This window comes from Globicephala melas, chromosome 20 (genome assembly GCF_963455315.2).
Source record: "Globicephala melas chromosome 20, mGloMel1.2, whole genome shotgun sequence".
In the NCBI taxonomy this organism is placed as follows: Eukaryota; Metazoa; Chordata; class Mammalia; order Artiodactyla; family Delphinidae; genus Globicephala; species Globicephala melas.
The window spans coordinates 36,512,191-36,539,504 of NC_083333.1; the positions used below are offsets into that span (position 1 = coordinate 36,512,191).

The following is a 27,314-nucleotide window of genomic DNA, read 5'->3' on the forward strand; positions in this document are numbered from 1 at the left end:
AGGCTCAGTAGTTGTGGCGCGTGGGCTTAGTTGCTCCGCAGCATGTAGGATCTTCCTGGACCAGGGATAGAACCCGTGTCCCCTGCATTGGCAGGTGGATTCTTAACCACTGCGCCACGAGGGAAGTCTCAGTTCTACTATCTTTTACAAAAGTATTGATGACCTGATAAATTTATCTCATTCAAATCTAAATAACCATTTAAAAAGCCATTATTTGTAAATGATAAGAAGACCATCAGCTTTAGGTACCATTATCAGCTGAACTGTGTCACCCAAAAAGATATGTTAAAGTCCTAACCTCCAGTACCTCAGATTATGACCTTTGGAAACAGGGTCATTGAAGATTTAATTAGTTAAAATAAGGTTATACTGGAGTAGGGTAGGCCCTTAATCCAATATGACTGGTATCCTCATAAGAAAAGAAGACACAGAGACACATAGGGGAACACCATGTGAAGACGGAGGCAACTGAAGCTATGCTCACAAGCCATGGAACACCAAAGAAGGAGCCTCCCTAGTGGCCTCAGAGGGAGCATGGTCCTCAACACCTTGATTTCAAGGTGTCTGGCCTCCTGAACTGTTGAGAAAATAAATTTACGTTGTTTTAGACCACCCAGTTTATGATATTTAGTGACAGTAGCCCTAGGAAACGATTACAGGCAACTTCAATAGCAAAATTGTATCATAACTAGTAGGAGAGGTATTAAAAAAACAAATGCACATATTTTCAGACATTATTTTAACCAAAATAATTTTAGTGGTGATCTACAGAGAGCGTCTAAATATCCAAGATAACAATTTTTAAAGATTCCCAGGATTTCATATGTTCCATGTGTACTAGAAACTGTAAAATGGTATATACTACCCAAGGAAAATCTGGCATTTATAAAATCAACAAAAAGAGTTGTCTCTCCAAATATCATATGATATCACTTATATGTGGAATCTAAAAAATGATACAAATGAACTTATTTACAAAACAGAAACAGACTCACAGACACAGAATGGAAACTTAGGTTACCAGAGGGGAAGGACAGGGGGATAAATTTGGAATTTGAGATGAACAGATACACATTACTATATATAAAATAGATAAACAACAAGGACCTACAGTATAGCGGAGGGAGCTATATTCAATATCTTGCAATAACATATAATGGAAAAGAATCTGAAAAAGAATACATATATATATGTATAACTGAATCACTTTGCTGCACACCCAGAATATTGTAAATCAACTATACTTCAATAAAATATTAAAATTAAAACAAAAGAATTGTCTCTCATTATGGATCATGTGACCAAGAATCAGATGGTTCAGGAGAAATGACTTTAAAATGGAATGCTATGATTCCTTACACACCAGAATGATTATGTGGACTATAACAATGCTATAAAGTTTAATTTACTCCCTCTGATAATCCACATCTTAAACAACCACGATTTTGTATACAGGTCAAATTCCATTACTTTAATGTGGTTTACTTTAATATAAAGAAAATCTTAATAAAAAGTTTTTATTGCCTTGCCATTGATTATTTGAGACTTTAAGACTTGTTTAAATAAAAAATTGTGTCCTGAATAACAACAGTGTTTAATATAACTACTTTCTCAGAACTATAAAATAAGCTACTTTTTCAATAGATTCAAACATATTTTTAGGAAAAATTACTAACCTGGTCAAAAAACATTACAAATCTGTTATGATCTTCCTATTAGACAGTAAATCTTCTGTTTTAGGATCTTAATAAAGATCATTCAAAACAGAGCCAAGGAACACAGTGAGAACAAAAGAACTATGTTGAGGCTCCTACTGAGACTATATTTGATTATCTGATTAAATTTAATGTCTTGAGGTTTGCCTCTTCCTATAAAACCTAGTATTCCTGCCTTGTGTTCAGGTACCTTGCCCACCAAATTATGTGTCATGGAGTTGTCTTCTTTTTTTTTTTGCAGTACGTGGGCCTCTCACTGTTGTGGCCTCTCCCGTTGCGGAGCACAGGCTCCGGATGCACAGGCTCAGCGGCCATGGCTCACGGGCCCAGCCGCTCCGCGGCATGTGGGATCTTCCCGGACTGGGGCACGAACCCGTGTCCCCTGCATCAGCAGGCGGACTCTCAACCACTGTGCCACCAGGGAAGCCCCATGGAGTTTCTTATACACAGAAAATTATCATTTGTGAGGATATCAGCTACAGCCTTTTACAACTAAAGAACTTCAATTCTGCATTAAAATTAAGAAAGGGAATTAACTGATTAAAGCACAATTTTAAAAAATAAAATACTTATAATTAACAGGTATCAGCCAGGGGACTTCCCTGGTGGTCCAGGGGTTAGGACTCGGCCCTTTCACTGCTGGGGTCCGGGTTCAATCCCCAGTCAGAGAACTGAGATCCTGCAAGCCGTGTGGCGTGCCAAAACAAACAAACAAACAAACAAAAAGTTATCAGGGCTTCCCTGGTGGCGCAGTGGTTGAGAGTCCGCCTGCTCATGTAGGGGACACGGGTTCGTGCCCCGATCCGGGAAGATCCCACATGCTGCAGAGCGGCTGGGCCCGTGAGCCATGGCCGCTGAGCCTGCGCGTCCGGAGCCTGTGCTCCGCAACGGGAGAGGCCACAACAGTGAGAGGCCCGCGTACCGCAAAAAAAAAAATACAATGTGCCACCCCTGCCCTCCGCAACCCAGTCTCAAATGGAAATGATCTATCAAATCAAAATAAATAAATAAGATACAATAAAAGGTACTACAACTTGAAGGTTTTTTTAAGTCCTGAGCTAATATTACACAGTTGGAATTCCAGGAGTTTAAACGTTAACTCTCTCCTTGGAGTAAATACTTGAATGTTTCAAACCAAAGTTATAATAAAGTGAAGGAATGCTCAAGATTCCAAGTTGCTGAGAGGCACAGGCAGTGGGGCTGGTCACCAGCCTGACCGATGGCTCAGTCCTTGCCTCCAAGGAGGTGATTATCTCTGCTGACTGGATACTCTCCCCTTAAATGGCCCCAGGGACATGTCCTATAAGTTCTTCCTAAGCTTTATTTTGTTTTATACCTAACTCAGGAAATCCTTCCTTGGGTCTTTGCCTATTTCATTTTCCTGTGGACCCAGAATAAATGCTGACTGTGGGTGTACTCCTCATGAAAATCAATTACATAATTAAAAGGATATCAAGTCAGGTCCAGATTTTTCTTTCTTAGCTTTGTTGATTCTGATTCTTTTAAGCTTTATTGTAGAACTTGTTTTTTATTCATCTGATTATTTGTCATTTTTTTCCCAGGACTTTATCTCATTCCCTACATTTCTTAACACATGTGGTGACAAAAACTGAACAAAATGACTGCCACTACTAAGATATTAATGACTACAATTACAAAAAATTTTTTAAGTCCAAACCAACTTTTCAGTTCTCAACTTAATCATCACAATTCACTTACTTGATAAGGTTCTGGAAAGCATAACCGTCTGTCCACTGTTCAGTGAACGAGGCCCCATGTCGGACAGTGGTAAAGTGGCCCAATCTCAAGCGATCTTGCATGCTTTTATCTCTACATGCCATCTTCTCTTGTTTTGACTTAGGGGAAAACGACAAATAGAAAATAATTTTATTTTCCTATGAGAACTCATAGCATTATGTTTATTTTTTGTACTATACTGCTCAAAGTTTAGGACAACTGGCTAAATCTACATTGACTTCAGGAAGTACCCTAAAGCTATAAATGTTCTATATAACCCATAAATGTTCTATGTTAACATATACCTTGTTATTTCTCTTATAAATGTGGAAAAAAGTTATTTCCTTTCTATAAAATTAATGGATTAAGAGATGAAGCAAAGTTCTCCACAGTATCTTTGACATCAATAAAATAATTCATTTCACTTTTATCAGTGTTCCCTGTCTTTTTAACAGCATTTCAAAGACTTCAGCAAAAATAACTGCTAGTCTGGGACTTCCCTGGCGGTCCAGTGGTTAAGCCTCCAGGCTCCCAAAGCAGGGGGCCCAGGTTTGATCCCTTGTCGGGGATCTAAGATCCCAAATGCCGCAACTAAGATCCCACATACCACAACAAGCCGCAACAACGAAGACCCAGCACAGCCAAAATAAATTAAAAAAAATTTTTTTTTTTTAAAAAAACACTTGTCTGTCTCAAACCTCTAGCTTGTAATAATTTCATTAGGAAGTACTGTCATCTTAAAACTTTCACTATAAGATAAATAAGTACTGGAGATGTAGTATTTTAAAAGTTTTCAATAAATAGTTACTTATATGTATTAAAAGCAAGTTGCAACTAATCAGTTACTATAATAAAGGAGACATCAGCCAATTAAAGTAATCATATACAAGTAAATACCAACTTAGTTTTTTAAAGCACAAAGCACTGAATTATCACATTATTATATACTTAAGTTACTCCAAATACCATATCTGAAATAGACATAAAACTATTGCTGAATGTCTGTAATAGCAACAGGACACACGCTTTAATTAATAGGACGAATGTAAGAATTTTGGAGAGCAATACCCTGAATAAACTCAACTAGGACAAGCTGCCCCTGTCCAACCCACACCATACTCAAAGCAAAGCACAATCAGAAAAAATATCCCAAATTATCACTCTGGATACTTGGTTCAGTGTCCACACAAGAAAGAATTCTAACTGTCAAATCATGAGAAGTCTTTTCCTAAGAAGCCCTACTCTGAAATATTTTCATTTCAGGTAAAGAGTATAGAAGCCACAATAATGAAACATACTAAGCATCTTGGGGTACAGAGTTCAGGCCACCACTAATCACTTACCTTTTCTATAAGGAGTTTCTTGCTCATTGTCACACATCGATTTAATCGTTCTTTGTATTTCTCTAGCATCTTTTGCTGTTCATCAATCTGCCGTCTCAAATCACAGTTGGCCTTCAATGGAAAAAAATTTTTTTAATTAGCTCCAAGGAAGATAGATTAATACAAAAGCAGTTTCTAGGGAGTCTGAAAATCATTTGTTGTTAAATTATAAGCAAAATTAAGGTTCAAAGAGGTAAGAGTAACTATGTCTTTTTAAAAAAGAAGGTAAGTACTTCATTCCTTGATTCTCTTTAAATAAACTTATCATTTATTAAAGATGAATTCTGTTACTAGAAGTGGGCATGTTTTTCTACTGATCATATTTTATTCCTCCCCAAAGCCAGTTACAGATAAATCTAGTACATCACACATATTTAAATTGTCACAAAATAAAAGAAAAATCCTACAATGAAATGAGATGTTTAAAATTCATATGAAGAGCAGTTTTTAGCACTTACAGATTAAATACTTCCAAAGGGTGATTAAGCACTACCAAAAAAGTACAGATTTTTTTTTTAAAAAACTACATAATGTTCTTTATGTTCAATTGTTCTTTGTTTTTCTGCTCTTGTTTCCAAAGAAGAAGAGACATGGATTTATATAAATGTTCCTTACCAGAGAAGCCAGGCACACCCATGCCCGCCTAAGACAGAACTAACAAAGAAGTTGAATACAGCATCTTGGTTCAAGAACACCAGAATGTAAATACACAGTTACTTTAGCTGTGGTCAGAAGGGCTAAATACTTTGAAAAATTCAAGCCTCCTACAATAACAGGGAAGGGAAGAACCACTAACCCAAGGTCAACTTTGACTTGCAACTCCTGAATTTATTCTTGTGTTAAACAAAAGATATCTACTCTTTTGGCAAATAAATGATACTTTATAATAACTTGCTTGAATTATGAAAAAAATACAGCATTTCCCAATCAAATTATATAAGTGTTTCTGAAACAGTAAAAAGCACAAATGGAAGATACTACAGCACACTCAATTTGTGAGACTTTTCAGCTTCATTTGAAAGTGACCACTGTACAACAGCTTCCATCTCCAAATTTCTACTCTCCTCATAAACATAATTTCTTCTCATTAGTTCTTCTAACAGAGCCCTAGAGTTCTATGCACCACATTACCGAAGGCTAAGTACAAGTACATTTGGGTAAATGTGACTAATTCATACTTAAAAATCTACAAGGCAAAGATCATGTAATGTTGGGACTTCCCTGGTGATCCAGTGGTTGGGACTCTGCACTCCCAATGCGGGGGGGCCTGGGTTCGATCCCTGGTCAGGGAACTAGATCCCGCATGCATGCCGCAACTAAGAGCCCACATGCTGCAACTAAGAGCCCGCATGCCACAACAAAGATCCCACATACAGTGTGTCACAGCTAAGACCCGGCGCAGCCAGATAAATAAATAAATAAATAAACAAACATTAAAAAAACAACAACAACAAAGATCATGTAATGTTTATATGAAATTCAATCTACTTTTGGAAGGTGAGCATTGAAATCTGTAATCAAATTTATGGCATCAATCAATCTCTGGCAGCTTATTTAAACTTTTAAGAACTCAATTTCTGTGGTTTCTAACACTAACGATTTTGTATTCAGGTTTAAAATAGCACCTGGCTAGCAGCTCCTGATGCAGCCTTACCCAAACATCTAACTAAAATGGAAAAACTCAATGAATGGTCCATGCCTGCCTGAAAGGAGATATAAAGAGCAGTGGTCATTCCCCCTGTCCCTCCAAATCAGAAACACAAGCTCTCATCAACTTGAAAAAATGGCAGCTGTCCTTTTGTGTCTTCTTTTTTGACATATCCATTCCACTGGCACTGCTCTATACCCAAAGAAAGACTACAACCTTCAGAAAACAAGGCAGTAGAAAGAGGGTAGCGGTGAGTAAAGAGAACATACCACTCCCTGGAAAATTAAACCAGACATTTTTTTAAAACCCCCCCAAAAAAGAGTCCTAAGTTAGGATCAGTTTTTCACTTCATCTTCTCAATCTTAAGAAAGTCAGGTGATGAAGGAAGAAGACAAGCCCATGATCCTTTTTCAGTCCAGCAGAGCTACCCTGGACAAAAACCTGCCAATACTGCAACTAGGTTAGGAACTTTTTAAACCCACATATCTAATTATAAATCTTGGTAATTCAACGAGCACCCAAGTGTACAAAAACAGGAATAAGAGCAACCCCAAGCAAGTATGGATGCTAACAATGAAAGATGGAAAATAGATACTGGGTCCAAACATGGCTCTCCTCATTGAAAGACGGAGAAAAGCAAACAAACAAACAACAAAAAAAAAAGGCCTAAGGAAAAATATTTCTGAATAGGAAAGGGAACATCAGCTTGAGAACAATAAAAACACTGGAGAAGATTAAAATGTTAGCCAATTTTATTTATAAATTGGTAGTATTTATGTATAGATGCATTTATATATGCTACAGGGACCTCCCTGGCAGTCTGGTGATCAAGACTCCGGGCTTCCACTGCAGGGGTCACAGGTTCAATCCCCGGTCAGGGAACTAAGATCCCACATGATGCGTGGCGCGGCCAAAAAACAAAAATAAAAAAATTTAAAAATTTATATATATGCAACAAATAGCTCAAAAAATTACTGAAGTAAATGTACCAAATGTTTTACCTCAGTAATGGAATTATGGGTGTCATATTATTTTTTTTTACTATTCTCTAAATTTATTATAAAGAGCATGTATTGCTTTTACAATAAGAAAACAATAAAACTTAAAAAAAACTTGTAAAGAATGGGTCAGTCAATATGCCAAACTGTATATTAAAAAATTATTTCAAGGACTTCCCTGGTGGCTCAGAGGTTGAGAATCTGCCTTCCAATGCAGGGGACATGGGTTAGAGCCCTGGTCCAGGAAGATCCCGCATGCCGCGGAGCAACTAAGCCCGTGCGCCACAGCTACTGAGCCTGCGCTCTAGAGCCCGTCAGTCACAACTACTGAACCCGTGTGCCACAACTACTGAAGCCCATGCACCTAGAGCCCGTGCTCTGCAACGAGAGAAGCCACTGCAATGAGAAGCCTGCGCACTGCAGAGTAGCCCCTGCTCACCGCAACTAGAGAAAGCCCATGCGCAGCAACGAAGACCCAACACAGCCAAAAATAAATTAAATAAATAAATTTATATATATATAAAAAATTATTTCAAAAAATATCTGGTATTACTGTATAGCACAGGGAACTCTACTCAATATTCTGTGATAACCTATATGAGAAAAGAATCTAAAAAAGAATGAATATATGTATATGTATAACTGAATTACTTTGCTATACACCTGAAACTAACACAACACTGTAAATCAACTATACTCCAATAAAATTAAAATTTAAAAACACCACTGTATATTTTCTAGAGGTATATTTTTAATTCCATATTAGTTATTTTTAAAGTTTCTCTTGTAAGCACAAAAACTTTACATGAATAGGTTATAAAAGATACAAAATACAAAACCAGGGCTGAAAAGTACTTGTGAAATAGTTTTTAAAATTCAAGGACATTAAACAAAACAATTTTCCTGAAATGGGAAAACATTTTATACCTATTCTCACAGTTCCAAATGAAATACAATAATACTCCACACATATACTCCTCTAGTATATATTTAAATATTAAAATTCTATAATTGAGATGTCCAATTTAAAGACAGAGTTTAGAATATAGGTTTGATCCTCGTTCCCTACTCAGATTCCCTCAGATTAAAGGAAAATATCCAAATGTTTACTTCTTAACTTTATTATTTGGCTATGGTAATTATCTCTATGATATGTACATAATTCAAATATACATAAAATTAATTAGTGCTGTTATAAAATCTCTTACAACATTTTAATACTTACTCTTAACAAATCATCTATTCTTCCTTCCTTCTTCTCTAAGTCAGAATTCTTACTGTTTTCTAGTGCAGATATTTTTTCTATTGTGAGGTCAGACTATAAAGAGAAAACAAGTTTAGGATTAGTCTCAAAATATTACATGTCATCACATTTTTCTCATTACTTTTCTGAAAAAAAAAAGCACTTGACAACACAACTAGCCTGGAATCGCATGGCTCAAGAATTTAAATCTGCTTTCCTCATCCCATTCTTTAAGCATTATGTTCTGCTACACCTGCCCTTCAAAAATATATTAGCTCTGGAATCAAATATATGAATTTTCAAACTGCTGTGCGCTGAACAGTAAAGAAACATACTACTCTAGAAATGAAACTAACTTTGAATAGAAAAGGCCATCAGAGGAGACAGGACCCAAATCTCTAAACAACAAACATGCCACCTAGTGGAAACAAAGAGTAACCAGAAGGGAGAGGTGAACGCTCAACTATCTAAGTCTGTTCAACTATTCAAAAGCTTAATTCAAATAAAATTGAAAATCTGCTCCTGAGGGAATGTTTAGCTCTTGCATCTTAAGAAATTCTCCTAGATTGCCAAGCATCCTGTCTTGAAGGCAACACAGTGCCAACAGGCTTCAAGAAAACCAGGCATAATATTTGGCTAGCTCAATACCACAAAATGGAGGATATATTCACTATCCTTTTCAGATATTATCTTTGAACGTTCACAACATTCCCTAAATTAAGGAGTTTCTGAAGACTGTTTAAGGAGAAATTATGTTGGTGTGCCACATGTTAAAGAAGTTTAAAACAAGAATTTACTGTATAGCATAGCGAACTGTATTCGATAACTTGTAATAAACTATAATGGAAAAGAATTGGAAAAAAAGAATATAGACATATACATATATATGTATAACCGAATTACTGTGCTGTACACCTGAAATTAACACAATATTATAAAATCAACTATACTTCAATAAAAATTTCTAAAAAAAGAGGTTTAGCTAGGTCTTGCTAAATGAGCATGTACAAGGAAAAAATTAAGTACTTTCACAAAGTAGGGAATTAAGATTCACTGAAGCCTACAATAAGCACTGTCCCACCAAGCGTTTTGTATACACTAAGATAATGATAATCAACCACAGTTTTATAGATGATTTGAACTGAAGAAAACTAAGGCCCAAAAAGATAAGGTATAAGTTGTAGAGCTAGAGTTTGAATCTAGGCCTAGAGGTCTTTTCCCTGACATCATGCTGCAGTATAATCATTTCTGCTGCAATACACCAGAAAGGTAAACAAACACCTCAAAAAGTTAAATTAAAAGCACCTTCCAAAAGACTCTAAATATTCATAATGCAAGTTCTGAATACGACACACACAAATAATGAGGTGAAGTCAGAGAAATAAAGGGACAACAAAGGGAGGACCTAGATTTTATATGTAGTTATTAGTATCTATTCCTCGGCCCTTCTTTTCCTCCTCTGTTTAACAATCACTGACCTACCTGGGTCTGTCTGTGCTGGATGGAGATCTGTTTTTGGGAGCTGCAGGAATGCTCTGTGTTGCCAGATCCCGTAGAGGAGGGACTGTTTTGCTGAGCCTGTAATAAAGGTCCATCACCGATCACAAGAAAGTTCTGCATCTTTCTCCACAAACATTTGTATGAATGCAAATGATTAACTCTATATAAAAGAAACACTTGCTGATGAAAGTCAAAAGTCAGGGCCATGTAGCCAAGATGAAAGTATAAACAATTCAAATGAAAAGTAAGGGCTAGACATGGTAGCTTAGACTACGTTACTGTAAATAGTTAAAAGCATCAAATGCTTATAAATGAATTTTTTAAATATGTAAATTATCAAATATGTAAATGCCCTTTTCACTTGTACAGTTGATACCTGAACAATGCATGGGTTAAGGGTGCCGACCACCCCACCCACCCCACTGCCCACAGTGCAGTGAAAATCCACGTATCTAACTTTACAGGTGGCCCTCGGTATCCATGGTTCTGCACCTGCAGATTCAGCCAATCTCAGATGGTGTAGTACTGTAGAATGGATTTGTTGAAAAACAATCCACATATAAGTGGACCTGAGCAATCAGTCCAAAACCCATGTTGTCCAAGGGTCAGCTGTATTTTAATACGCTTTTGCAGGAAAGGCTGGTGAAGCATCCAAAGCACAGGGGATGCTTGTGACTCCAGGCAGAAAGGACTGTGAACTACTGTTCAGAATAGCGTCCTATATCCTCAAACATTATCCATGAACATTCAGTGGTCCAAAAAATCCTGGTTGATTTCCAATACTGTCACTTGCTTACTGTGACTTTTACACATAAATGATGGGGCATTCTAAGGCATTTTCAAGTTTATAAGGTTTAGGACTTAATATAATTCAACTGTTCAAGAATATGCAATCATTAAACAGATGGTCCCCGACTTAACAATGGTTCCACTTAACCATTTTTCAACTTTAAGATGATGTGAAAGCAATACACATTCAGTAGAAATGGTACTTCAAATTTTGAATTTTGATCTTTTCCTGGGTTAGCAACATACGGCACAATACTCTTTCATGATGCTACGCAGCAGCAGTGAGCCACAGCTCCCAGTCAGCCACACAATCATGAGGGTAAACAACCCAATACACTTACAACCATTCTGTACCAGACAATCACATTGGGTTTTGCTTTCCCTACAGTATTCAATAAATTACATGAGATTCAACACTGTATTATAAAACAGGTTTTGTGTTGGGTGACTTTGCCCAACTGTAGGCTAACGTTAAGTGTTCTGAGCACATTTAAGGTAAGCAAGGCTAAGCTACTGTATGTTAGGTAGGTTTGGTGTATTAAACACATTTTGACTTACGAATGATATTTTCAACTTATGATGTATTTATCAGGACCTAATTCCCATTGTAAGTCGAGGAAGACCTGTACTTCAGAAAGTCCTTTTAAAAACAAAATTGCACCCAACACAGTACAACCCATCATAGACATAATTAGAAAATATTGGATATTCTGGGGATTATGGGCTAATGGCAATACAGTATTATCATCACATCAGAGAATACAGTGTTTCCACATATGTAAATTTTTTGATACTTCCTATATATTCCTTTAATTATTGTCTTATTCATGAACATTAAAACAATGTATAACCACCACCTATTGAGCAATTATCACCATGATCACACACAGTCCTTACAAAACCCTATAAGGTAGTTATTATTTCCACTTATACATAAAGAAAATACAAATCCGAGATATTAAGCACCTACGTGCAGTCACAAAGCTAGTTAGTGGGGGAACAAGAATAGAGGGCTATCTGCATCCACAATACCCGATCTCTATGACCACGGTACACTGATGCCTCACATCAACAGTTACAGGCCACAAGCAAGCTAAGCACTTCATACACATAATTACACTGAGGGCTCACAACAGCCTTGTAAGGTAGGCAGTATTATCACCTCCATTTTTATTTATTCATTCAACAAGTACTCACTGAGAACACCCTACGTCTAAGCATTGTGTTAGGTGCTAGGGACACAGTGGCCAAGAAAAACAGAAACAAAACCCACAGACCCAGTCATTACTCTGCCTTATAACGCTTACAATCCAAGAGACGATGTATTAAGTACTCGATAAATATCTGTTGAAAGAAATTGTTAAATAAACAATCATATAATAAATGCAAAATTGCAATTAGGATACATGCTATAAGAGTACACAGCAGGGTACATAACCTAACTTAATGAGTTGGGGATGAATTCCTTGAGAAAGTAATATCAGAGTTAAGATTTGAAGGAAATAAGCAATCAAAGAAAGGAGATGATTCCAGGTTCTCACATTCCATACAAGAACCTTAGGGGAAGAGAGAAGAATGATGTGGGGATCAAAGAAGTAAAAAGAGAGGAGTCAGTCTCAAAGAGGTGAAACAATGCGCACAGCCTGTAAGTCAGAGCAGCGACTAGAGATGAAAATGTTCCCCACTCTTTCTACAATGTGGCAAATCTAACCTTGTCTTACTGATTAAGGGTCATCATCACTCACATATTGGGTTTCCCTGGTGGTGCAGTGGTTAAGAATCCACCTGCCAGTGCAGGGGACACGGGTTCAAGCCCTGGTTCGGGAAGATCCCACATGCCCCGGAGCAACTAAGCCTGTGCGCCACAACTACTGAGCCTGCGCACCTAGAGCCCATGCTCCACAACAAGAGAAGCAACCTCAATGAGAATCCCGCACACCGCAACGAAGAGTAGCCCCCACTCACCGCAATTAGATAAAGCCCGTGTGCAACAAGGACCCAACACAACCAAAAAAAATAAATTAATAAAATAAATTTATTAAAAAATAAATAAATAAACTCACATATCATACTGCACTATGATTCAAGCATTATCTCCTTCAGTTATCATTAGGTTGCTCTTACAACCCTCTCCTTTTAAAATTTGTCCCTAAACAAACATGACTGTTTGAGCAGCTTTTATAATAAAAGCCAGTAAGAATCACATGACCGGCTAAAAAGGCCCTTCTATGAACCTCTAGATTTTGGTATATGGGCTTTGTTAAAATGCTTTTTTAACATGTGCTCATTTCTAAGTTTTCTTTCAGCAAACCAATATTGCTAGAATGTGATTCAAGGGGATGTTTCCAAATTAAAGCTCTCTGTAAAAATGTACATATAAATAGCCCCATGATAAGAAGTAAAAATGTAGAAAGTTAACTGAGGAAGTGGGACAGAGGTAAGGAGGTAGCAAATCCTCATGAAAACGAAAATACTTTCAAAAGGTAAAAGAACTACAAAAATAGGCCTTCCCTGGTGGCGCAGTGGTTGAGAGTCCGCCTGCCGATGCAGGGGACACGGGTTCGTGCCCCGGTCCGGGAAGATCCCACATGCCACGGAGCAGCTGGGCCCGTGAGCCATGGCCGCTGAGCCTGCGCGTCTGGAGCCTGTGCTCCCCAATGGGAGAGGCCACAACAGTGAGAGGCCCGCGTACCGCAAAAAAAAAAAAAACTAAAAATAGAACTACCATAAGACCCAGCAATCCCACTACTGGGCATATACCCTGAGAAAACTGTAATTCAAAAAGAGTCATGTACCACAATGTTCATTGCAGCACTATTAACAATAGCCAGGACATGGAAGCAACCCAAGTGTCCATCAACAGGTGAATGGATAAAGAAGATGTGGCACATATATACAATGGAATATCACTCAGCCATAAAAAGAAACTAAAGTGAGTTATTTCTAGTGAGGTGGATGGACCTAGGGTCTGTCATACAGAGTGAGTCAGAAAGAGAAAAACAAATACCGTATGCTAACACATATATATGGAATCTAAAAAAAAAAAAAATGGTTCTGATGAACCTAGGGGCAGGACAGGAATAAAGACTCAGACGTAGAGAATGAACTTGAGGACATGGGGAGGGGGAAGGGTAAGCTGGGACAAAGTGAGAGAGTGGCATGGACATATATACACTACCAAATGTAAAACAGATAGCTAGTGGGAAGCAGCCACATAGCACAGGGAGATCAACTCGGTGCTTTGTGACCACCTCGAGTGGTGGAATGCGGGGGTGGGAGGGAGACGCAAGAGGGAGGGGATATGGGGATATATGTATATGTATAGCTGATTCACTTTGTTATAAAGCAGAAACTAACACACCATTGTAAAGCAACTGTACTCCAATAAAGATGTTAAAACAAAAAGAATCTGCCTTCCAATGCAGGAGACGCGGGTTTGATCCCTGGTCGGGGAACTAAGATCCCACAAGCCCACGCGCCACAACAAAAGATCCCACATGCCACACCTAAGACCTGATGCAGCCAAAAAATATAAATAAATATTCAAAAAAAATAAAGTTGATTACACAAGAGATAATTTGACGTTAAAATGGTATTCAGTAGAAAAAATCTAAAACACAAACACTTAAGAGTGGTTGTCTGTCTGAGGAACACAAAGGAAAGAATTTTACTCTTCTCTATCACTTCAATTTTTTGTGGGCCATGTGTATGTACTATTTTTACAATTTAGAAAATTATATGCTTATAATTTAAAAAATTAATTTCCAGGCTTCCCTGGCGGCTCAGTGGTTGAGAGTCCGCCTGCTGATGCAGGGGACATGGGTTCGTGCCCTGATCAGGGAAGATCCCACATGCTGCAGAGCAGCTGCGCCCGTGAGCCATGGCTGCTGAGCCTGCGCGCCTGGAGGCTGTGCTCCGCAACAGGAGAGGCCACGACAGTGAGAGGCCCGCGTACCACAAAAAAAAAAAAAAAAAAAAATTAATTTCCTATGTCGAAATATATAAAATTATGTAACAATACGATTTAAAGGCTCAAAGTCATAATATGCTGCCACCTATTTTTATTTATCAGTATCTATAGATCTTTCATTGTTAGCACATATATATCTCACTTCTTTGATCAACTGTAGAGCATTCCACTGTATATATGTATTATATTTTATTTCACTAGTCCTTATATGAAAGATGCTCTCATTAATTCATACGACATATAATTACACTGAGTGTCTATGAGAGCAGATCCAGTTCCAGCACTGGAAATACAGAAGTGAACAATGCAAAGTCCCTGACCTGATGGAGCTTACATTCCAGTGGAGGGGAGGTAGTGTGGGAGTGGGTAGTGAGACAAAGAAGTAAATTATAGCAGGTCAGTTGGTGATAAGACCAAGAAGAAAAAATAGGGCACAGGAGCAACACAATGTGTGCGGTGGGCAGGAAGTGGTGCTATTTTATACAGTGCAGCCTCTCTGATAGGCTGTAAATTTAAGCAGAGACTAGAGAGAACTGAGGGAGCAAGGCATGCTGATGTCTAGAGGAAGGATGTTAAGGCAAAGGCAGCAGCAAGCGCAAAGGCCCTGAGGTGAGAGCATGTCAGGTGGTATTTGAGGCAGAAACGTAGGCAGTGTGGATGGAACTTGGTGAGGAAGGGAGGTTAGTAGTAACAGATGTCAAAGTGGTGGGAAAGAGGCTATACAAAGCGTTATGTGCCATTTTAAACACTTGTGAGCAGAGGAGTGGCATGACTGGACTTATGTTTCAATGGGATCACCCTGATCTGTTGAGAACAAAGGCACAAGCAAAGAGTCCAGTTGGGAGGCTGCCATCATAATCTCAGTGGGAGATTAGATTTGAGTGGTAGTCATTAAGGGGGGTGAAGTGGCAGGATTCTGAACATATTTTGAAGTAAAATCAGTAAGACTTGCTGATGGGTTTGGAATTGGGGTATAAAAGAGATAAGACTAGAATGACTCCAAGATTTTTAAACAATTAGAAGAAGAGAGTTGACAATTACTGAGATGTGGAAGAAATGGGGGTCTGGAGTGGGGGAACAAGATGAAGAATTCACTTTCAGTCATGTTAAATCTGATATGCCTATTAGACATAAAGAGGCAACTGACTACATAGGTCCGGAATTCAGGGCTCGGCTCTGGGCAGGAGATATAAATTTGGAAGTCCTCTACATATAGGTGATAACTGAAACAAAGAAACTAAATGAGATTCTCATTACAGAATGAAGGTAGACAAGAGGTCTGAAGACTGAGCCCTGGGGCACTCCAGTGTTTGGAGATCCGGGAAATGAGGAAGAACCAAAAGAGGAGAAGCCAAGAGAAGACCATGTGCTCGGAGAAGAAGGGACTGTGGCTAATGAATTATATTGAGTAAGTTCTGAGAACTGATTGCTGGATTTAGCAACATGGAGGTCACAGATATCCTTGTTCTAAGTTCCTCTGAAACACTGTGGAGGGACACTGCTTCCAGATTTTTGCAATTTATAACAATACAATAAACATCTTTGTGTAGTTTTATGGGAATGGAATTTCTGGACCCAAGGATGTGTAAACTTAACACTGAGATACATTACCAACTTGTCCAAATGACTGTACGAATTTATAGTCAGTATAAAACTGCACGTGTATCTAAACTATTACCTGCACTAGGAATTATCAAATTTATTAATCCTTGCCAAGTTGATAATTCAAAAGCGTTATTTTATTTTGTATTTCTCTATGGCTGAAGTTAAGCATTTTTTCTTGTTATTAGTCATTTGTCTTTTCTTCCTCCTGTAAGACTGCCTGTTCATAGTCTTTGCCTTTTGTTTTTTAAAGGAAACTGCTTGTCTATATCTATTAATTAACATTTGTTATATATTAATGTTAACTCTTTTGCTTTTTTCCTTTTTTATATCACTAAGTTTACATCCCGGCTGGAACTGCAGAGAAGCAAAGAGAAACAGAACTGGACTTCCCTGGTGGAGCAGTGGTTAAGAATCTGCCTGCCAATGCGGGGGACATGGGTTCGAGCCCTGGTCCAAGAAGATCCTACATGCTTCAGAGCAACTAAGCCCATGTGTCACAACTACTGAGCCTGCGCTTTAGAGCCCGCGAGCCACAGCTACTGAGCCCACGTGCTACAACTACTAAAGCCTGCACACCTACAGCCTGTGCTCCACAACAAGAGAAGCCACCACAATGAGAAGCCCGCGCACCACAACAAAGAGTAGCCCCTGCTCTCCGCAACTAGAGAAAGCCCGCATGCAGCAGAAAGACCCAATGCAGCCAAAAATAAATAAATATATTTATTTAAAAAAAAAAAAGAAAAGAGAGAAACAACTATACCAAAGCTTCTAGGCCTTTGGTTTTTATACTGTTTCCATGTTCCTTCTTCAGACATGATTATTTTCTTACTCCTCTGTCATGTCTCTTCCACATGAGCGCAATCTGGCTGTAACATGTGCAACTCCTCTGACAGCCTGAGTACTAGGTGACAGGACTGAGCAGGTGGCTGTCCTTCACGTGTACCCGGCCCCCAGCCTGCATGCCCATACCTCTGATGGAAGGCTCGCATCAGGGGAACGAGTTCTTGCTAATCAAAATCCTGTGTTTTTGACTATGTGACTGTCACACAATGAAATATATACATACATAGAGAGACAAACATTTCTCTAAAACAACACTACTGCATTCTCATACAAACTATTCCATACTATTGTCAGGCCCACTGAAAATACTATACTGATCAATTCTCCCATTTTACGTTTTGTCTCCTTTGCCACTGAAGCACAAAATTATACTGTCTTCACACAAGAAGTTTCTCCATTCTTTTGATGTTGAACAACACAACAAAAAATTGTACATTTTTAAAAAGCTGTATTACCTCTTTTTTGAGGGAAAGCAGTAATAACTACAAGAAAGTATTCCAAAGCAGAGAGATGGTGGGCCATTGTGGTGGCAGTGGAGACGGTAAGAGATGGTCAGATTCTGGATATAAGTATATTTTCTGATGGATTAGATGTAGAATGTGAGGAAAAACAGGCATTAAGGATAAAGCCATGTGTATCAGTCCTCTATTGCTCTGCAACAAATTACCCCCAAACTTACAGAACTGTGAGGTAATAAATGGGTGCTGTTTTAAGCTGAGGAAGGAAGGAAGGAAGGAAGGAAGGAAGGAAGGAAGGAAGGAAGGAAGGAAGGAAGGAAGGAAGGGAGGGAGGGAGGGAGGGAGGGAGGGAGGGAGGGAGGGAGGGAGGGAGGGAGGAATCGATTCAAATAATACACAATGATCCCTATCTAATTATATTATTTTTATCTCCTTTCCTTAAGACACCCACCATTCCATGGCCTTTCTTAATACAATCACATGTGGGTTAATACCAGAGATTAGAAATTTATTTGCTCAGAATCCACAGAGCAAATAAAGAGGAAACAGATTATTACTGGAGAAAATGAACCAGTAAGAGGGAAAGAAATTTTGATCAATGGTGACGTCAGCTCTGAATGATGCCCCTAAAAATGGAGGAATAGGGCAATGGGGCTTTCTCTTGCTTTATACCATCCTTGGCAACAAACAGGTACTTGGTAGGGCAAAGAAACCAAGAAAAGCAACAACTTTTAAGCCAAGCTGCATTATAATTCGGCAAAAAAAAAACGGGGGTCAAACATTTATATAATCAAATTCTTGTTCTTCAAGGAAGAAGAAAGAAGCAAGCTGAAAGGAGCAGACACGGAGCCAAATCTTCTTGGAAAAAGTAACTGTGCTAACACTCTGAAGAAGTGAGAGAAGGCAAGCATGTAGGCTGCCCAAGTACCACACAGGGGGAATGACTGGTAAGCATGCCTGTCCCCACATTAAGATTTTATTAACTTGAATATTACTTTAAATAAGTGATGGCTGGAGTTTGGAGATTTTATTTTTAATTCTAATGGAATTTGATTCCATTATTACAATTCTTTTCTTTTCTTCTTTGTCAACCTAAGATTGTGTTTTCCTTCCCATGGTACACTCAGACTTTGACAGAGCAGTCTCTCAGCCCCCTTGAACCAAGCAGGACTGAGTACAAACACATACCTTTAGAAGTAACACAGAGTTAGAAATCATCATCTGTCTACCAAAATAATTACTCAAACTTCATCTTGGAGCTCCAGGAAAACAAGGATCTGCATAAACTTAGCCTTAGTACTCACTGAAACAAAAGTGAAGCAGAGGCCAGCTCCCCTCTGTGCCAGCTGCTCTGTGTCAAGCCGAGGTTTTGCCAGCATCACTGACATCAGGGTTGGCAGAGCAGACTGCTCCTCTGATACCTCCTTTGCAGCACTGCCATCTAAACCATAGAGGGGCTGTTCTACTCGCCGCTGGAAAACATTAAAGAAAACACACAAATTACATGAGAAAGAAAATCTGATACTGCCAAAACATGCAACAGATTAAAACACAGTTATCAGATATAAGAAGGATTTTTTTAAAAAACACCTCTGCAAACAAATATGGAAAGCATAATAACATTATCACTGGATTATGAACTATCTAAAAAGCGGAGTTAGTATCTTACTCAAATTCCATAAAATTACATTTTAATGGTTCTATATTTACATAACTCTGAATTTGCAGGTTACTTTGTAGAGTTCAACAAACAACTTCATAATACCCTCAATTCTACAAAGGAAATGCTATTTCTCTCCTCTAGATTAATAAAGATTAAGGCATTTGTCCCCTACTCTACAGGTAGAACTTATTTTCACTCTATTCTATTCTCACCCTACTATACCTATATGCAAAAATATAAAATAAATACAAACAAAAGAACAATATACCACAATTATGTACGGTTTATTCCAGGAATGTAAGGATAGTTCATTATTCTCTCTACTGATGTAATTCATTAAATTAATGTGGGGGGTGGGGGTGGGCAGAGAATCAAAATTCTTTCCTTTAGACGCCAAACAAGATTTGCACATTGTTAGGCAATGCTTAAAATAAAACCACAGAAACTGGGAGTATCCATGTTTAACACAACAAAGAGTATTTTTTCAGAAATAAACATAAATATAATTAATGGTGCAATACTCCAGGCACTTTCATTAAAATTGGGAACTAGACAGGGGTTAACACATTAATATCATAATCATTCACCATTATCATAGAATTTTTAGCCAAAGTGATAAGGAAAACAATATGAGGTATAAATATTAGAAAATATTAAACATTAAAAAGTGTCACTTTTGGATGATATAACTATTCACAAAGGAAACCAAACAAATCAACTGAAAAAGAACAAGTAAGGGTTCAGTAAGATGTGGCCAAATGTAAAATAAATACACAAAAATCAGTAACTTCCCCGCATATCACAACTGACTATAATCTGAACAAGTAGTAACAGAAGAAAAAGCAGATTCAAAATATCTGTAAAATACTTAAAAGGAAACTTAAGAAATATGCAGATTACACATTAAAAAAACCCCACAGCTTCACTAACAAATATAAAAGATGACCTAAATTAAATGGCAATACCATGCTCCTGAGTTAAAATTTTACACATGTCAAATTTCTCTAAAAGCCAATGCTTACTTAGGGCTTTTTGTGTATTTTTGCTTCTGTTTTTGTAAGAGAAGGTGTTGTGGTAGTATAGAGATCATCTAGCTTCTCTCTTGCTCTTTTGGGGGAATGTTTTATGGATTTTCACGAGTTAATTTTGAGGTCCACTTGGAAAAATAATCAAAATTAGCCACATAATTTTTGATAAAGGGTATCAGGGAACCTGACCAGCTATTAAAACTTACTGCAAAGCAACATTAACCAAAGGAGCATAACACTGGTACAGGAACAGACAGATTGATCAGTGGCACAGAAAATTCAGAAACGGACCCATATAAAATGGATGTATAATTTGTGATTATAGTGCATTTCTAATTAGTGGGAATTTCTTACAAAGATGATAGGATATGTGTGTTGATATTAGAAAAAAGGAAAAGTAGACTGCTTCCTTATAGCATACATAAAAATTATAAGAAAATATAAACAAATGCTTTTATGACTTTCTAGTGGTGAAGGACTTTTTAAACATGACAGTAAAAATACAAACCATATAGAAACATCTAAGAGTAAGACAAAACCAGTAAGTCATGAAGGAAAAACACTGATAAATTTGACTACTTCAAATTTTTTGACTTCTGAATGGTAAAAGTCAACATAAAGTTAAAAAATAAAGTACAAACAGGCAAAACATATCTACAATATAAATGACAATGAGTTAACAATCTTAATAAATAACGCGCTCCTACCCATCAGTAAGACAATACACTAATAAATAAATAGGCAAAGGAACTGAGTAAGCATTAAAAGAGAAATCCAAAAGGCCGTTAGTCATAGGAAAAGATGTTTAATATCACTGATGAAGAAATGCAAGTTAAAACAAGGTATTTTCTCACTGGCAAAGATTATAATGATAAAATTCAGTATTAGAAGGGTAGGCAGAAATTGAGACTCTCAAACTGCTGACAGCCTGCTAGCAATTATGTGGTGACATTTATTTTATTTTAAATTTACATATAGTTGATTTACAGTGCTGTGTTAGTTTCAGGTGTACAGCAAAATAATTCGGTTTTATATATATATATATATAAAACAATATAAATATTCTTTCTCAGATTCCCTTTTAGGTTATTACGAAATATTGAGTACAGTTCCCTGTCCTATACAGTAGGTCTGTGTTGGTTATCTATTTTATATACAGTAGTGTGTTGTATGTTAATCCCAAATCCCTAATTTATCCACCCACCCTTTCCCCTTTTGTAACCATAAGTTTATTTTCTATGTCTGTGGGTCTATTTCTGTTTTGTAAATAAGTTCATTTGTAACATTTTTTTTTTAGATTCCACATATAAGCGATATTATATGATATTTGTCTTTCTCTGTCTGGCTTACTTCATTTAGTATGATAATCTCTAGGTCCATCCATGTTGCTGCAAATGGCAATATTTCATTCTTTTTATGGCTGAGTAATATTCCATTGTGTGTGTGTGTGTGTGTGTGTGAGTGTATACACACACACTACATCTTCTTTATCATTCATGACATTTTAAAGTGAGCATATTCTTTGATTTGGGAGCTATACTTTGGAAATTTATCCAAAGGAAAAACATGCATAAGTACAGATGTATATACAAGGACATTCATTACAGCATTACTTACAGAATACAAAATGTTCAAGGCTATTGATTAAAAAAATACAATGAAAATGAGGAAATCTACTACATGAACATACACGTATACACATATATGCCCACTAAACTCTTTAATAATAGTTCTTGTGGAAAGGACTTTATATTTTACCACTTCTCAACGTTGGACTTTCATAATCAGCATGTATCCCTTTATCAGGGAAATCTATTTAACACTTTCATTTTAGAAAACAAAAGTAAAAGAGACTAATCAAAATGATCCTGACAAAAAAATTATTTTTAAAAAAATCTGAGTAGAATCTACCGCCTTAAAAATAACACTCCTGCCCTAACCAATAAAATGGTTTAAATTCAGGCTCCAGAATACCTGTAATACTCATTCACAATATTCTCTCTACTTGGGAGACTGTATCATTGAAGCTGCAATATTAAAACAAACCATTCTGTTATACATTCAATAAATATGTGCCAAGGGCTGAAAGATCTTTAAATGTCTCTGGAATATAGCAGGCTGGGATGTTTGTACCAACCTCCCCTTAACTGTAAAGATAGGACAAAATATAAAAAAAAGATATTAAAAGCAATGAAAAGTTGATAAAATAGTAGGGGTCTGTCATGGTAAAACCTAAGGGAAACAAAGTCACATCTGCCCTAAGAGTACCTGCAGATCTTGAATTTATTTCTAGGGCACCATGTTGCCAACTGGATAGTCATAGGCCAAAGCCCACCCAGAGTAGGGGGTTCATTACGAAACCCTTCCCACTTTAGCTACACTTCCAAAGGGTTACAGCCTCAGGGAAAATGTAAGCCAGAAGAAACATTTCCCCTGCCCTCAGGGAGTTGCAATGAAGTTGCCTTGGCCATGCAGGTGGTGGAGGCTCCCCTGAGAAATGTTAACATAATTGGAATCAATAATGCCTGGGTGGTTGAAAGAAAGAAACAAAATAAGCAAACCAAACTGACAAAATGCAAGCCATGAATTCAGTAGTTTGTAGAGATGGGTAGAATCTCTAGGCACTTGAAAGAAGCAAATAAAAATTCTCCCTGGAGGAACATATCTTATTCTTGATCTCAAAGAAATTTCACAAATAATTTTTCAAGAACAATGAGCAGCACAAAGACACAAAACCAAAAGCATAAAAGAAATAAAGCCCTGAGCAACAACTAGGAAAAAGAACAGACAGCAGAAACAGGTTCAAAAAAACCTTCAGGGCTTCCCTTGTGGCGCAGTGGTTGAGAGTCCGCCTGCCGATGCAGGGGACACGGGTTCATGTCCGGGAGGATCCCACGTGCCGCGGAGCGGCTGGGCCTGTGAGCCATGGCTGCTGGGCCTGCGCATCCGGAGCCTGTGCTCCGCAACAGGAGAGGGCACAGCAGTGAGAGGCCCGCGTACCACAAAAAACAACAACAACAACAACAAAAAAACCTTCAAATACAAGAATTAACAGACAGGTTATAAAACAACTATGTCTACTAGATTAAAAAAATAAAGACAAGTTTGAATATATCTGCAGGGAACATAAAATAACAAAAACTAAGAATTCAATGGGGCAAATTAGATACACCAAAACAGAGAATTTGGGAACTGAAAGGCAAGAACTATCCAGAATGGAGCATACAGAGACCAAAAGAAAAAGAAGTTAAGGGGCATGGTGATAAAGTGAGACAGTCTAACATACGGTTAATTGAAATTTTATAGGTGGAGGAAAAAGGAACAGGGCCAAGATAATATCTGAATACAATGGCAAATAATTATTCAGAAATGGTACAAGACACCAACCCACAAATACCAGAAGCCCAACAAATTACAAGAGAAAATAAAAGGATGCATCATAGTAAAACTGCAGAACACCACATATAAAAATGTTAAAAGCAGCTGGGGATGGGGGGAAGCAGAGCAGATACTTTCAAAAGAAATAACAAGTAAATGAAAACTGTTTTCTCAGTAGTAACAATGGGAACCAGAATATAGTAATTATATACTCAATTGTGTGAAAAGATAAAAAATGCCAATCTAGAAATATACAGAGCATAAACATCTTTCAAGAATAAGGGCAAAATAAAGTTATTTCAGCAAACAAAAACCTACAGAGTTAACCCCCAGCAGATAAACACTGTACTAAAAGAATACTAAAGGACCACTGAAGGCAGAAGGAAGTGACCCTAGAGTGGAAGGTGTAATATGTAAAACGGGAAGGAGTGCAAAGAGGTAAGTATATAGATAAATCTAAATGAACACTGACAGTGTAATAATGATGTTTTATGAAACTAAAAAAAAAAAGGCAAAATATAAACCTGCACCACCACCACCACCAAAGCAGTAGCACATAAATGGAATCAAGGTTATCATATATTTAGGAGGAGGGCAAAGATACTATTAACATCAAACTTTGGCATATTAAAGATACCTGTGGTAACTTCTAAGAGAAACACCACATAGGACCTACATACTAGTGGAGGAGAAAAATATGAAATAATATTTTTTAATCCAAATGAAAACAAGGGATGAAAGAAAAAGTAACATAGAACAGGTAAGATAAACAGAAAATACATTAAAAGCTGGTATATTTAAAACCAATATAATGATAAGTTTATTAAATGTAAATAGGATAAATGCTGAAGTTTAAAAAAGATTTTTTTTTTGGCTGTGCCACGCAGCTTGCAGGATCTTGGTTCCCCAACCAGCAATCAAACCCGGGCCCCAGCAGTAAAAGTGCCAAATCCTAACCACTGGACCACCAGGGAATTCCCTAAAAACGATTTCAGGCTGAATAAAGAAAAAAATTTCAACTATATGATATTTGTCAGATACGCTGATAACAAAATAATGAAACGTTGATAGTATAAAAATGGAAGTATTTACACCATACAGTGGTTTGGATATACTAAATAGCAGATATACTGCATTTAGAGCAAAAAGTATCAGAAGGAATGAAGAGAATCACTTAGTAATACATAAAGCAAAAATATATATACAGGAAGAAACAAACTACTCCCACAATCATGAGAGTCATAAATATACCTCTCTTAGTAATTGATAGAACAAACAGCCAAAAGTCAGAATACAGAAGATCTAAACACTGTGATTAAATGCCATGTTTAACAAAATTATCGTAATGACAAAACTAAACTATTTTGTTTAGGGATGCATATGTGGTCACACTATAAGGAAAAGCAAATGATAAATCACAAAAATTAGAACAGTGGTTGTTTCTAGGGTATTGGGAGAGGATTGTGATCAGGGAAGGTTTCCAGGGTGCTGGAAATATTTTACTTTCTGACCTAAGTGATGATTACATGGAGTTAACCTCATAATGATTTCCTGGAAACATTTTTTGTGAAGGGTCAGATAGAAATATGTTAGGCTTTTCAGGCAACACATCATCTCTGTGATATATATTCTTCTTTGTCTATACAACTCAAAAAATCTAAAAATCATTCTTAGCTTGCCAACTGTGGGCTGTAGTTTACCAACTCCTGCATAAAAGGCTCACGGTTTATGTACTTTCTTGTATTTAACAAAAAATATAAAAGAATCATTTAGGGGGAAAAATGCTGAAGTAATTCTTTATCCATTCTTCCCTTTTGACAAATAGTCTTGAGCCCCCACTGTGTACCCAACACTGTTTTGGGTGTTACAGACTAAAAATTGAACAAGATATCTATTCCATGTGGGGGGGGGGGACAGTTAAAATGATTACGTCTTTATGTAATAAACACTGTAAGAGATGGAAACAGCAATAAATAAAACAAAATCCCTGCTCTCTTAGGATTAACATTCTGGTGGAAGAAGCTGGGCAATAGACTAAGTGTATAGTTAAAAATTAAGATATGTAAATTATTAAATAAAAATATTAAAATTATACCACACAATGACAATGAATGATCTACAACAACACACAGTATGGATGAATCTCACAAAAGTAATGTTGAACGAAAGAAGCCAGACACAAGAGTATATACTGTATGATTCCTTTTATACAAAGTACAAAAACAAAAAAACCCACCTGTACTGTGAGAAGTCAGGATAGTGGCTATCCCCAGTGGCAGGGAGGGGGCTAATGACTGGAAGGGAGCATAAGGGGGTTTCTGGAGGGCCTGGTATTTTGTTTCTTGTACTCAGTTTGTGAAACTTCATTAAGCTGTAGACTTACATGTATACACTTCTATATGTATAAGTATGAATCAATGAAAAAATTTACATACATATCAAAATTTAAATACATATGTCAGGTAGTAATAACTAAGAATTAAAGCAGGATTAGGGACAGAGTTACAAGGTGAGAGGGACTGATATTTAAAGAAGTTGGCCAGGAGAGACCTCTCTGATAAGGTCATTTTTGAGCAACAGCCTGATGAAGAGAGTGCTAATCATGCTATTCCTGGAAGAGGGAATAGCAGGTACAAAGGCCGTGAAGCAAAAGAGTGCTTCACAGTGTTCAAGGAACTTCAAGGAGGCCAGCATGGCTGGAGTGGTATGAGGGTGAGAGGGGAGCAGATGGAGTCAGGCGGATGGGGGGAGCAAAAATCATGTAGGAGCTTCTAGGCCATGTAAGCCCAGAACAGTCTGGACTGTTTTGAGCAGGATCTGTCTTAATTTTTTCACAGAATCATTCTGGCTACTATACTGAAAATAGGTGAGACACAGGCAGAAGCAGGGAGACCACTTTGGAGATTTAATGCAGAGAACCAAAAGAATAGAAAAAGAGGTTGGGATTTGGGTATTTTTTAAAAGAAAACAGGGTTTATTGACAGGTTAGATATGGGGCATGAAGTTATGATCTGAAAAACTGGACAGAGTAAACTGTCATTTACCAGGACAGGGTAGACTGCAGGATGAACAGTTTGTTGTGTTGTTTTGCTAGTGAGCAAGAGTTCCTCTGTGGACGTTTTAAAGCTGCCCATTTAGTTATGTAAGTGGAAATGTCACGTAGAGTTGTATATGTAATTTTCAGGGAAACCAGTGCCCAAGTAAAGGGCTGGCAAGTTCTTTCATCCTAAAAGGCAGATATGGATAATGATACAAGTAACTTGGTAGATTTGGCACAGGTGCATGTGAAAGTTCTCTTCTGATTGCTTCTACTTTCTCAGGAAGATAAAAAAGTAAAGCCATCAGTTGAAATAGTAG

General features: G+C 37.4%; 1 protein-coding gene across 6 annotated transcripts in view; it reads right to left on the minus strand.

The window, feature by feature from the left end:
- The window catches only part of TLK2 (tousled like kinase 2), a 102,276-nt gene that overhangs the window by 34,260 nt on the left and 40,702 nt on the right, over positions 1-27,314 (minus strand). For all 6 annotated transcript variants that reach the window (XM_060290522.2, XM_060290523.2, XM_030843289.3 and 3 more), the window contains 5 exons: positions 19,193-19,360; positions 10,206-10,301; positions 8,706-8,798; positions 4,796-4,906; positions 3,435-3,571 (listed from right to left, as the gene is read on the minus strand). In XM_060290522.2, coding sequence (XP_060146505.1) covers positions 3,435-3,571; positions 4,796-4,906; positions 8,706-8,798; positions 10,206-10,301; positions 19,193-19,360 — 605 coding nt within the window. The remainder of the gene's footprint in view (positions 1-3,434; positions 3,572-4,795; positions 4,907-8,705; positions 8,799-10,205; positions 10,302-19,192; positions 19,361-27,314) is intronic.